General features: G+C 42.9%; 1 protein-coding gene across 4 annotated transcripts in view; it reads right to left on the bottom strand.

Moving 5' to 3' along the window:
- scn8ab (sodium channel, voltage gated, type VIII, alpha subunit b) overlaps positions 1-13,757 on the bottom strand; it is a 52,283-nt gene that overhangs the window by 13,723 nt on the left and 24,803 nt on the right. For all 4 annotated transcript variants that reach the window (XM_037101453.1, XM_037101450.1, XM_037101452.1 and 1 more), the window contains exons 9-20: positions 12,150-12,291; positions 10,927-11,133; positions 10,551-10,832; positions 9,115-9,438; positions 7,727-7,859; positions 6,866-7,104; positions 5,301-5,474; positions 4,267-4,623; positions 3,978-4,151; positions 3,543-3,836; positions 1,346-1,463; positions 1,015-1,169 (exon numbers count right to left, since the gene is read on the bottom strand). In XM_037101453.1, the coding sequence (XP_036957348.1) occupies positions 1,015-1,169; positions 1,346-1,463; positions 3,543-3,836; positions 3,978-4,151; positions 4,267-4,623; positions 5,301-5,474; positions 6,866-7,104; positions 7,727-7,859; positions 9,115-9,438; positions 10,551-10,832; positions 10,927-11,133; positions 12,150-12,291 (2,599 nt within the window). The remainder of the gene's footprint in view (positions 1-1,014; positions 1,170-1,345; positions 1,464-3,542; positions 3,837-3,977; positions 4,152-4,266; positions 4,624-5,300; positions 5,475-6,865; positions 7,105-7,726; positions 7,860-9,114; positions 9,439-10,550; positions 10,833-10,926; positions 11,134-12,149; positions 12,292-13,757) is intronic.

The raw sequence follows: 13,757 nt of genomic DNA, 5'->3' as shown, positions 1-13,757 counted from the left end.
ATTGTTGATGTTGTAAATGAATAAGTTAGTGTGAGGTAAGACTGATAAAAAATAGCATGAAATCTTTACATCCAACACTAACTTCAAAACAAGGCGTATCTGCATTTCAATAAACAACGGCTGTCTAGTGTTTTTATGATTCTAATCTTTACTTGCGTGTTGTATTTCATACAGCAGCTTGCGCTTCGTTGACCTTTTCAAAGAGTGAGCTGTTGACATAGTAAAGGGACTCTAGTTGATAAAGGAGACTGATCATTCCAAGCATCTCTTCCATCCTCCGTTGCCTGTATCCATTCTTCAGCACATTAAGTGTTTTGTTTGGCCACAGGCCTTCCCCCTCCACGAAGCTGCAAACCTAAGCTGGATTCTGCCAGTTGAAAGGTTTCTGCATTACAGCACTCTGCTGTCCATTAGTGACAATCATATCAAGAGCAGTTCCAGACGGAAGGCAGGAGATGATCTTGCTTGTGTGAATCCACATGAGATTAATGAACATTCTTGTTTCATTTATTCTGTGATTTTTTTCTTCTCAGTTCATATGTTATATGTTGCTTGAGCACTTGAGTAACTCTGTAGTGACATGTGTTTCATAATTGAGAAGCACAAGTAGTGACATTAATTTAATGTTTATCTGTGTGAACAAAACACTTGTCATTCCTTGTTGTTCCAAGGTCTAAATTAATACACAAAGGTGACAAAGCCTTTGTATTTTGGCCTCCTTGATTTTGGAATGACCTGTCTGAGGAGTTCAGGGCTGTGAACTCAGTCTTGTCTTTCAAATCACTTTTGAATAACAACTCTTTCAAAAGTGCTATTCAGATATGTTATTTTCTGTACAATATTTCATTTTACTGTCTTAGATCTTCCAGTGTTTCGTCTTTTAGCTTGTTTAATTCACTTTATATTGGTTTGTTCTGTAAAGCATTCTGTAACTGTGTCCTGACAGGTTCCATGTCAGATTAATATTGTTATCATATCATTGTGATTATTGTGTATGCATATTTGCACTCTTACCAGAGCTCCACTGCTGAGTAGGATCATGAAGATAATGAGGGTTTCAAACCAGTTGTGTTCAACAATCAGGTAACAGGTTTTCCTCAGGAACCACCAGTGTTTCCCCCAGCCGTGTGTGATAGGGACATCACAGCACTTGTATTTGGCCACACACTCTGTGTGACACATAAAAACACAACTGCTGATACACACAAAAGAGATGGATGCAAAATACCACCAAGGACACACTGTATCACAGACCCATTAAAATTGGCATGGGCAATGTTAATAATATTTCCTGTCTGTTCACTGTGATTATTTACTATAACATAAGATAATTACCACCACCTACCATCTGTCCAGCAGGCATCTGGGTCAAGGTACTCCTCCACTACCTCCACCACTGCCACCTCCTCCACATCAGGCTTGATGTCTATTGTGCTGCCCTCAGACGAACTGGTGTCATCCAGCTGGGACAAACAGAGGGCCAAAGAGATCAGTTCAACCTCTCACTTTCTCTCTGAACATTACAGGCTCAGCAGTGAGATGCTGAAAGCATATGGATACGGCACAGTGCCAATACAGCCATTACATTAATGCCCCTTTGGGTTTCTATGCATGACATGATTTATTGGTGAAGGTATACATGTTGTAGCCATGTAGTGAAGCTAGATCGCCCTCTGCCACTGTCTTTTCTGCAGAGTTATTAATAGATTCACCAGGAAGTAATGAAACTAGACCTGTGATTGATTGCAGTGGTAATGACAGCCATTGTTACACATGCATTAATATAGATTCTTCAGTGGTGAAGGATTCATTTATTTGTGATGAAGGGATTAAACAAATGCTTATACAAGACCAGGCAGACAAAAGAGTCAGTCCAATTTACATAAAGGAAATCGATCATGATAAAAATACATTTAGTATATCAAATTCATACCAAGTGTATTTTTGGATGTGTTTCAGAGTCTTAAGGTGTAGTAATGTCAAATCTTTTATTTTTAGTCATTTAAACCATGGCCTGGTCTTTACTTCACTGTCTTGTTTAAAACTAATTAAACAGATTGTAAATTTAAATACAGGATATACCTTATCCCTCTCCATATAGGTACAAGTTTGGAGTTTGCTACCTAACTCATGTTCTAGACATCAGTGTTGTAAAACATTCACAGTATCATTTATCCAACACTATATTGTGTAGTTAAAAAAAGAGTGTGTGTGTACTGTGACCATAATTGATGGTCGTTGTCTCAGATGCTTTTATTTATTAATTCCAAACCATTTTGTATTTTATGTCACTGGAGTCTCTCGTACCATTATTTTATCAAATCCTCACATTCTCTGTACTCTCAATTTAGTTTGTTGTTTAATAAAAATGAATATGGTAATAATCTAAAAAAGAACCATGGCTTAGTGAGGTTCACCCATACCAATAAATCACATCATATCTTGACAATAGGTCAAGGTGAGGGAGGGCAAACTAGTGAAACACCGGCATAACAGCAGCCTTATGGCAATAAAGTACACATACACCGGCACGTGCAGACACTCAGCCAATTCAGTCCACTAGAGAATGATACTGCACTTTATAATCTTAAATCGTCAGCAAAGGACCGCATTCGCGCTCTCTTCGACTCCCCCTCTTTTTTCTCTGTCTCTCTCTACCAAGCAGCCAGATGGATCCCTGCTTTGCTGATTGGCTGTGAGCAGCTCTGTCTGTGTCTGCTCCCTGCAGTGTACCCAGTGGCTGGCTGTGGTGCAGGGGAAGATTGTTGTGTGGTTGGTTGAGGGAGCCCAGTGGAATATGAACCTGGTGCAGGTACGCTGCTGCATTATCTTCTCTCTTCCTACTACAAACCAGGTCAAGGTGACCCACGTAACAGACTTCTCGACAAGCTTTGTGTCTGGCTTACCCTTCTCTTACCACATTCACATGATACAGCAGAGAAGGCAGTAGGTTTTGTTTCAACATTGGGGTGTGCACATTTTCAGCAGGGGCCCTGACCAATCACATTTCGCAGCGTCATATACTTCATCTCCAGTATTCTGGTGAATGCTTATGCACCAATTTTAAGCCTTTTCTGCATCAGTTTATAGTGGACGTGCACATGTTGAAATCTACACCAATGGCACCAGACAGTATGTTTCTCGCTCTGATGTCATGCCAGGGCTGCCTTTTTGTCTGTCCGTCTGCAGAGTCAGCACTCAGGCTCAGTGTTGCAGCTCTCATGTCTGAATAGATGTTCTGAAATGTCAGATGAACTAAATGTCTTCGGTCCGTCAGCTCAGACAAGCCCTGGATCAAAAGATGCCACATGGGCACAAACAAACGCACACATTTACACATGTGAAGGTAAATGTCAAAGCTTGTAGATAAGTTATCAAACAGCTATAGTATGTTTCTGAACTGGCCCAGATTTCCAAAGAAAGAGCACCACATAATCTCCCATATAGGCGAGGACATAACTGCTGCAAACTTCCTGCTAACAACACACCCTCATTCTCACACTCATCCTCGCTGTTGCTCTCTTCACTTCCTTGCTACTCACATCTTTACTGTTCTCCACGTCTGATTCACTGCTGAAGTCTTCGGTATTGAGGTTTTCAAAGTCCGACTCACCAACAGCGATGGGAACGCAGACGGTGAGGTTGGGGTTGTGGATGAAGGACATGTAGTCCTCATCAATCATATACTTTCCCACACTGCTCCCAATACCGCTAGTGGTGCCATTGCCATTTTTAGCATAGTCCAATTCGCGGTTGATGTCCACTGTGTGGTTTGCAATGCAGTTGAGCTTCTTCTCGTACATTTCGTCCAAGGGTTTCTGTTCGTCCTCTATGGGCTGCTTGTCATGAACGGAGAAAAATGGAACAAAAAAAAAAAAGGCTGTTAGAGCTGTCTCACTAAAACACACATTCCAATAATTCGACTTCATCACCAACTAAGAACTGGTATTGCATGTAGATGTTCAACTGTATGGTACCTTCTTGAGCACGGTGGCTACAATGAGCCGCACGTTTTCCTTGGTCCAGGCAATCCCAATTTTAATGCGGGCCATCGCAAGCTGGAGGTTGTTGGGCTCACCATCATCATCCGTGGCAGCGAGGTTGTCAGCACTGAAAGAGCTCAGTAGCAAGGCAAGGAACAGGTTCAGCACCTTAGAGAAAAAAAAAACACCATACACTCACAGTAAATGGGTGGTTCACAACTGAGAAGCCCCAGTTACTATCAGTCAGTAGCATCAACACTATGTCATCTTTGTCTTGTCTTACCACCAGGTTTCCGATGACCATGACCATCATGAAGACGGTGAGGCACATGGTCTGTCCTGCCACCTCCATACAGTCCCACATGGTCTCAATCCACTCCCCACACAACACTCTGAACACAATCAGGAAGGAGTGGAAGAAGTCATTCATGTGCCAGCGAGGCAGCTCACAGTCCTGGGTGATCTTGCACACACAGTCCTTGTAGCTTTTGCCAAACAGCTGCATGCCCACCACGGCAAAGATGAAGACAATGATGGCCAGCACCAGGGTCAGATTACCCAGAGCTCCCACGGAGTTACCAATGATCTTGATCAACATGTTGAGGGTGGGCCAGGATTTGGCTAGTTTGAAGACTCTCAACTACAAGAGAAACAGGAAACAGGATTATTGAACAATTATTCATATCAGAACATTTAACAAGAAGTGGTTCGATTTGACTAGTCTAACATATTTTAATTTCATTTGGTGCAGCACAGGCACAAGTGTAGATATTAAGAGGGTCACATTTGTAGGATATAAAATACAATGATGGTTTACATGTTGTAAAAGTTCTACAAAGGGTTAAACTCATCTGTGATTCGGAGCTTTACAGGTGCAATTTGTAAGAACTGGCCATGCGTTGAATTTATACACAAAACAAATAGTGGCAGAATATCATCAGATTAGCCACGAAGCTAATGGATTTAGCTAATTCTGGTGTGTTGATGTTTACAATGGAGCTGGACCATTGCCTCTTGAGGTAGTGGTATCATGAGGCAGGATGGACGGGGGCTAGCAGGTTAGCATGCTAACTTTACAACACAATCAAAAAAACTCCTTTGACAAAGCGTCAAAAGTGACATTTCCTCACATTCTGTTTAAAATTATTCAGTGTTTTAAATTAAAATTCTTAAATTTTGCCCCTTTAAGGACCTAATCTGATGATTATGAATAGAAATCTTTATGCAGAGTATGAAAGATAAAAGGCTAACCCTAACCCTTTTTTAGCTTGACAAAAGGTAAACAGTCAAACCCTGTCTCTCCTCTCTTCCACTTACCAATCGGAATGACCTGAGCACTGACAGACCTTCCACATCAGCCAGTCCCAGCTCAACTAAACTCAGAGTCACAATGAAGCCGTCAAAGCAGTTCCAGCCTTCCTGAAAGTAGTAGTAGGGATCCATAGCAATCAGCTTCGCGAACATCTCCCCAGCAAAGATGCCTGTGAAAACCTGTAGACCCACATCATAGTCAATAAATGAATAATTGCATTTTTAATTTTTCCACAAAATCTGATGTAAAAAATAAAGGTCTCATGAAACAGAGATAATAAGGGGGAATCTACACAGTGATGGATGAAGCTAAGGTGTAAACCCATGGGATTTCAGTGGGTTTAGGATTTCTTTATTGGTTGCACCACTGAGGTACACCTATTAGTGCAGCACTATCTTACCACTGAAGATACACAGAAAAAATCCAACAAGCAAAAGCAGCATTAACAGATAATTGTATTACTCTTGGAGTAGACAAATGGACTGAGTAAAAATGGACACTTTTTAAAAAAAAAATCTTTTAAATAAATGTTAAAAATCTGAATAAATAAAAAGCTCCAATACTAATGCAATAATGGAGCTTTAAACATAAAAACATCAAATCCTTTACTCATTCTAAAACTCTTCTGGTCAAACTGAGCACAGAATGAAAAAGCCTGGCTTGCTTACATCGCATTTTATTTGATGAAGTACTGATTAATAATGGATTGGGATTTGCTAAGAGTGAGGACTCTTCTGACATGGCAAGGTCATGGAGCGGTGACACCCAGTTCCAGCAGAACCCGTATGGAGCTGTAGTACTCTGCGCCTATTTCCCATGCTGTCCACCCAACATCTCATCATAGGCCCCTTTCAGTGCTGCAGAGGACACCCAGTGATTCATACTGCACCATCCATCACGCTGTTTCCTCTGACTTCAGTTCCTGTTTCACTCCTGACAGCACACCAGTCCCTATGATGTCATTTCCTGTCTTAGTACTGCTGCCCTCAGACAGCTGTCCTACGGTGACGTCTGACAGCAAGGGCAGCGCACATAAAAATCAAAATGTCTGCTGTACATGTGGTTCATATGTACTCTGCCAAACCTGTGCTGGACAGATCTGTGGCGAGCCTCATTAGCATGACAGTGATTTGTATGAGTGTGTGTGTGTGTGAGTGAGAGAGAGAGAGAGAGAGAAAGAGAGTGGGGGGGCGAGAGAGAGAGCGAGAGAGAGAGAGAGGGGGGGGGGGTGATAGAGCTCAGAAGAGTTGAGGTAAGCAGGATGCAGCGGAAGCAAGAGAGTGACCTGAGTGGGGGTGATGGGAGTTTGGGGAGCAGGCTGGCTGGCTGCATTAAAATGGAAATAAATCTTTAATGAGACCCCATCAGAGTCTTATATACACTAAGCGTGTGTATCTTAAGTGCACATACCAAATGATGCATTGATGTATTGGTTTGAGGTTATGTAGGTGGAGCAAGCTGAACCTGCAATGCTTCTGTAACTCCTGAGAGGGATAATGAGGCATAAAATCTTACAAAGACAAACGGCAGTGCTGCAAGCGAGGACAGAAGAAGAACTGCAGTTTCTCACCAGGTTTCCAGTAGCCAGGACACCCTCGAAATGGTCAGTCATGGGGTAGTGCTCCATGGCCATGAAGAGGGTGTTGAGGACGATACAGATGGTGATGGCAAGGTCAACGAATGGGTCCATGACAATCAAGTAGACTATGTGCTTGATCTTAAGCCATATGGGACAGCACTCCCAGATGAGGACCGTATTAGAAAACTTGTACCAACAGGGTGGGCACTTCCTTTGAGACTCCTCCAGCTCTGCAGGGACCGAAAACGCAAAAAGGGCAAAAAAATAAATAAACTGTTAGGAGTGAGTCCTTAATGTCAAACAGACTGATTTTTTGTTTCAGAATTTATCGGATGATAAACTTCCTGGTGAGCAACAGACACCATCTGCATCTCAAAGCCTTGTCTGCATGAGGAAAATGTAAATTTGAGGTGTAAAAGCAAACAGTAAGGAGTGCAACATCTACCTGTGCAACTTGCTAATGCAGGAAACATGTTAAAGCTCCCACATCATTCTCATTTTCTTGTTCAAACATTTATTCCAGGTGCCTTCCAGATATTGTTTACACATTAGTTTTCTTCTTATACTGTCCATTGCTGCAGCACCTCAATTAACCCTCTTTCTGATCTCTCTGTTTTCGTGCTGGTCTCTTTAAGCTCTGCTGACATTTTTGGATGGTGACTGTTTAGTTATGACATCACAACATTAGACAGTTCCCACTGGCTCATTTGGAGGCAGTTTTTGAACACAGGCGGGGAGCATTTCTCTCAGGATTTTGATACTTTCAAGGTATTTATGTAGCATTGAGACCCAAAAGAAACATCATTCTCTACCATATGGGACCTTTAAAGGAAACATAAGAAAGGTCTGTACCCTCTAGCAGTGTGTTGGTGACTACGCTCATCTGACTGTTGGCACGGTCCTTTCCTTTGAAGGAGGAGTTGAGCTGATCCACAGATACCATGAGGGAACCAGAGTGCTTCTTCTTAATCTCCACATCAGTAGTCTGTACTCAGAGAAAGACACAATGTCAGTGAGAGAGTGCTCACATGAATGCATACTTACAAACATCACACATTAAAACTCATGCTCTTCAGCTATCTAAATGATAGATGATGCCAGAGCCTGCTTCGAAGATGAAACTAATGAATATAGCTTTTCATTTCATTTGATCATCGAACCTTTTTTTTTTTTTACAATGTATGATTCCCCAAAATTACCTCCTTTGTTCAATTTAAGCATTTCCTGCGTCATACAACACACCTCAAAATCATACTGTAAATTCTCAAATAGTTGCCTTAACTTACCACAACTGAAGAGAGAACCAGGTCTCTAAACCAAACTACTATTTGAGAAAGATTTTTCCTTATAATTTCATCTATTTTCTATTTATATCAGTAAGCTGGCATCACTGAATTATTGGCTTTTGTTTGAGAATTTACGGCACACTTTCCTCAACCCTTGGCCTGTGCATTACCTAACTAAACTACAACCCCTGAGTATACAACATTAAACTGCATGCAATGGCATGCTGGTCAAGAACAGAGGGGAATTCAAGACAACATTTGCTGCTACACCATGCTACATTTTAAGAGAGGTAAAAAGATAAAAAGCAGGTAGATTGGTTGAGAATTAAAGAGGGGTCTACCATGCTAGCTAGAATGAGGAGAAGTACTGTTATAGAAGAACATTTCAGATTTATTTTTGCACAATCCTTTGGCTCAGGAGCGGGAGGATAAATGAGGACAAAAAGGTGAGAGAAGGAGGGAGAAAAACAGGGCCTGAATGTGAAAGACCCTAAGAAGGAAATGTTAGAAGTAGGAAATGAGTTTCTGTTGTGTAAAAGGTTTTTAATAGATATATTTCTAATGTATGTCTGCTGGCAGAACTAGAGGGCTGACAACATATTGCTTAACTGTTAGATATGACTGGAATGATCATCATGATGCTGATGAAGCAGTGACTTTGTGGATACTGTTTCAGCTGGTTAGTGCCTTCTGGAGCTGTTAAAAACATAGCAGCATAAAAAGGGCATCAGATCAGGGTTGAGGTGTAAGATTAAATTATAAGACAGAATCTAGATATTCAGGAGAGGAAAAGGGAGCTTCTGAGTTCAGGGAAAAAGAGGAACAAGAGCCAAGGGGAGGAGGCTGTGAAGGAGAAGCTGCAGAGACTGGGGCCACCACCATCATGCCTAAACTGTATAGGTGTCCCATGGACGTCCTTACACTGTCATCAGTGGCTGCCTTATCTATTTTCACCTCAGGCAGAAGCCGTCTGCCGGGCCCAGGGCCGATGAGAGACACCACGCCATTGCAGTCCACTGTGCTGTTCCTCTTCCCTCCAGAGTGGGGTGCCAGGGGGTGGATGCGTGACGAGCCTTGGCTGTAGCCACTGTAGCTGTTGCGGCGGTAAGGGATGAACAGGGAGCCTCGTCGGTCTTCGCTCTCCTCAACTGTGCTGTGCTCATCGTCGGCGAACTCGTTCTCAGAGCCCATGTCCTTGGAGCGGCCTTTGAAGCTGAAGATGCTGCTCCGGCTGTTGTGACGCGACATGAAGGGAGAGCCTGGGATGCTGAGTAGTGACTGAGAAAGGAAAGACAGATTCAGAGAGGGATAGTTGACGGGTTGTTAAAAACAGCAGGAGTTAGTTGACGTGTGGATAAAAAGGGCGGACAAGGCGAAGAGGGCAGAGAGAACAAAAAAGGTCATCTCAAGCTAATGGTAAAATTTGCCCGATAAAGTGACAATACAGCTTTTATTCTTTTGTAGGAATATAAAATTGGATACATAAATGGATACGTTTTTGAGAATCACAACCCCACATTCAATAACTCGTTCCACTGTCCTAGTTTGAGCCATTAGTCTCACGGCATTTGGAAAAGTCTGGAGGAGCCACAAGATCAAATCAATTTGTGTCCCCATTCAAGTTAGGCGGGCACTTAACCTGTCTTAGCTAGTTCAACCAGTGGAAGTCTCTGCACACGCTCTATGGGCCCCAGCATCCGGAAGATTGAGGAAGTTTAATATGTTGAGCTTTTTTGTCTTCTTTCTCTGTTTAGCAGCTTTCAAATGAATCAACGGGACTCCACCTCCAATGCTTTCCTTGTTAAGTCCATGGGCTAGCTGGATTAATGATCAGAATATCAGGGTAAACCAATCAAAGTCAAAGAAGGGCAGAGGAAATGATTACTAGCCAATCAGAGGCTGAGCAGGGCGGGCTTGAACAAAAGCATTTAAAAAACACTCAGGAGAGAAACATGACCTTGGGCAGATCACTTGGATGATCCTTTTTAGAGGAAACTAGAAAGGTACTAGTTGGCAAGTGCGTGTAACGTACTTAGAGAGCAAGGTCTGCCGGTTGAAGTTGGATGCAAGGCCTTCACACCCCGATCTCTAGCCAGAGCTTACAATACACTAATCAATAGTGTCGAAAAGCCATCAGCGATACCACTGCAGCAGCAGAAAGAGCCTCACGATGGAAATGGCTCAAGAGAGGAGAGCCATGGGGAGGACACAGTGAACTGGATAACCGGATACAATCGGAGACCTGATACACCTCAGCTTGGTCATGTGAGGGAGGCTGTATGATGCTGAAACAATTCTTGTAAGGTCACTAAAAATGAGTTCAGAAGCATCCGCAGATTTATTTGCATAAGCTCAGTCAAACCGCACTGAGCCTTTACTGTACAGTTTACCTGGTTCATGATGGATGTCTTCCTCCCCAGTCGGCTTCCTGGAAAACGTATGGTGCTTTTCTTGCTGCCATCGTCTGACTCAGACTTAACGACCTTCTCGCTGTCTCCCTTCTCTTTCTCCTGCTCTTTCTGACGCCATTTCTTCTTGCGATTGCGACGTTCTTTGGCACTCTTGGAGCTCAGCTTGGAGACCTCGGAAGAGCTGCGGGACAAGTGCCCCCCTCCTTCATCCTCTAAAGCAGCCTCAGACACCGTGCCTGCAGATGTCGCCATGGCAGCAGCCTGAGAAAAAAATAATAAATACAAGGCACATGATAATCATGAACTATAAAAAAATGGGTAAAGGTGTATGTATGTGAGGCAGAGTGAGACCAACCTGTGTCTCCTCCTGCTGCTTCTTGAGTTGCTCCAACATGGCCTTGAATTCAGCCTCTTTCTGTTCAGCCTCCTCAATGGTAGCCTGGTTCTGCTCCTCATAAGCCATGGCCACCACAGCCAAGATGAGATTCACCAGGTAGAAGGATCCCACAAAGATAACCAGCACAAAGAAGATCATGTAGGTCTTCCCTGCAGCTCGAAGAGTCTAACAGAAAACACAAAGGAATGAGAACAAATCAGACATTTAGGCTTCAGTAACATAAAAATAACAGACATTTTGCCCTTCTGATAAGATAAGAATGGAATGAATCCTGGTAAGGCATTTGTTTTAGGTTAATGAGTTGTTTTTGTGCATGACTCTGTCAGAGGTTCTGTTTGTATGTATATGTATATTTATATGTACATGTCTATGTATATGTATAAATACATGTTGCATCAGCATTGCTGGTGCTTCTATATCTGTTTCATTTTTTTTTTCCAGGAAAACCTCCAGACAGAGAAGAAGCCTTAGAGAACAGGAATTCCCACTTTTAAGCACACAGACACACACACACACACACACACACACACACACACACACACACACACACACACACACACACACACACAAACAGTGACTGGCCTATTTGCCAAATGAAGTGAATCTGTTATGGCTGCAGTGGTGCAGGTCTGGAGGAGGGGGAAAGATATTGCAGTGTCATGGTAGCTCAGTTTAACAATACAGACATCTGTGCACATGCGATATATTTTGCACATGCATGTGATGTCACACTGATTAAGAGATGTGACTGTTCCAGAAGTCATTTAACAAAAAATGTTTCACGTTTGCTCACTGCCTCTCTGCAAATGTAAATGACACATTTTGGAATTCAGAAGTTCTTTTATTTTGCGCATGAAAGCCGAACAAAATTACGGTGGCTAGTCACACACTCCTAGCTACAGTGTCTCGGATCAGCTGTCCTTCCTTCCCTTCTATTCAGAGGGCAAATGAACTGAGGGAGAGAGCTGCTGAGAGGCACTTTTGCTGATTCATTCAGGTATTAGGGTGATGATGTATATACTTTTTATGATGAAGTGAGGACAAAATCATTACTACTGCTTAGTGAGTGTTTTACTTCTCTGAGTAAGGTCTCTAAAACCAGTGTAATAGGGTTCAAAGGCATTGACCATTGGTCTAATGTTACATGGTATTCTTTCCTCCTTCTGGACAACATGTTTTACCAGCATGTAGAGATTCTCCCAGAAGTCTTGGGTCATGAGGCGAAAGAGGGTGAGGAAAGCCCATCCAAAGCTGTCAAAGCTGGTGTAACCATAGTTGGGGTTCCTTCCGGCTTTCATACACATGAAGCCCTCTGGACATCGTCTAAAAGGAAGACACAGGAATACAAAAACTGTAACTTAACAAATGACTGAAATGTGCCACTTCAGCATGAATATAGTTGAAGATAAAGGCTACGCTTAAAGTTCAAAGTGCCGCTGGACCAGGACATCAAGCCTTGATGAAAAAAAGTCTTGATAAGTGTGTTTTTATCATTGTTGTTTGTGTGTACACCGCAGTATGACATCATTTACCTTAATATTTTAGTCTAGCTCATGAATTGTGGATACATGTCTATCACAATAGTATGTGTATGGGTATGTGTACTCACTGACAGCAATTTGCTGTTTTTAGGACCTGTAATGACAACTGGTTAAAAGAGAATTAGCATTTTCATGCATAGGGTTAAGTCTTGGAGTCACCCCAGGTTCCATGCCAAGGAACAGTGGCTGACAAAGCGGGGTTCTGTGTGGACTGGATCTTTGAAGCCACAGCCAGGAATTTTGCATCTGAAAAGCTCCGGGAAAGGTCCAGTCTGTAGGGTCTAGTGACACCTTGTTGTGAGGTTGCACATTGCAACCAAACTGAATCCCCCCCCGGTCACCTACATGAGAACCTACGCTGGCCTAAAATGTGGGACAGGCCAGAGCTCTTTCTTGAGCCAGTGCTTTGGTTTTTCCCCTCCCTCTGTAGATATAAAGGGCTCATTCTAAGGCAATACACAATGGTGAGAGAAAATAATACACCAGTTGAGACAGGGGCTGAAATCTCTAAATACAAGGGAAAGAGGAAGGAGGAGGAAACCTCAGCAGATCTTACGAACATCATGAGGAGAACACTCATAACCCTCTGCTCAGCAGAATGTCCCCAAAGAAGAAGCAGGGAAAGAGAGAGAACGTGGCCACTGGCTCATCCCAAAGACTGAAGCTTTGCTATCACAACCTCGCAATCAAGTTCAACAACAAGAAAGCATCCTTGAAGGAGATAAAAGGTAGCAAGCAGAGTACAAAAACAAGCGTGCCACCTGGCCCTGGTAGAGAACTTTCAACGGTCTACAAATGACTGTGATGACTGATGAGGATCCTCAAAGTGATCTGGAGGAGAAACTGTTGCCCCAATGAGGGCAATCTGCAGAGGGTGCTCAGATTCTCAAGAAGAATGCAAGCACTGTTGAGCAGCTCTGTATTGATATATTTCAGTATCGTTACATAGCATCTGATGCGCTAACACCTGAAGAACTAATACATGAACACTGCTGCTAAAATTAAGAATTCTCATGGGCTTCAGGTGGTCACTGAGTCGATTGAAGAGGCTCAGAAAGTTCGGAGAGACCTGGCTATAATGTAGCGGCTCCTTGGACTGCATAGAAATATCAGATTATGCTGCAGAAAAGGCATCAAGATGGCGTTGGATCAAGAAGAGTGACCTGTTGACCACCATGCTACTTGGATACAAGCTGTAGCCTGATGAACCGGGGTGGGGTGGTCTGGACGAGGGTGTCTGCTGACACA

The sequence above is a fragment of the Acanthopagrus latus genome, chromosome 6 (genome assembly GCF_904848185.1).
Source record: "Acanthopagrus latus isolate v.2019 chromosome 6, fAcaLat1.1, whole genome shotgun sequence".
In the NCBI taxonomy this organism is placed as follows: Eukaryota; Metazoa; Chordata; class Actinopteri; order Spariformes; family Sparidae; genus Acanthopagrus; species Acanthopagrus latus.
This window is presented reverse-complemented; position numbering and strand designations above follow the sequence as displayed.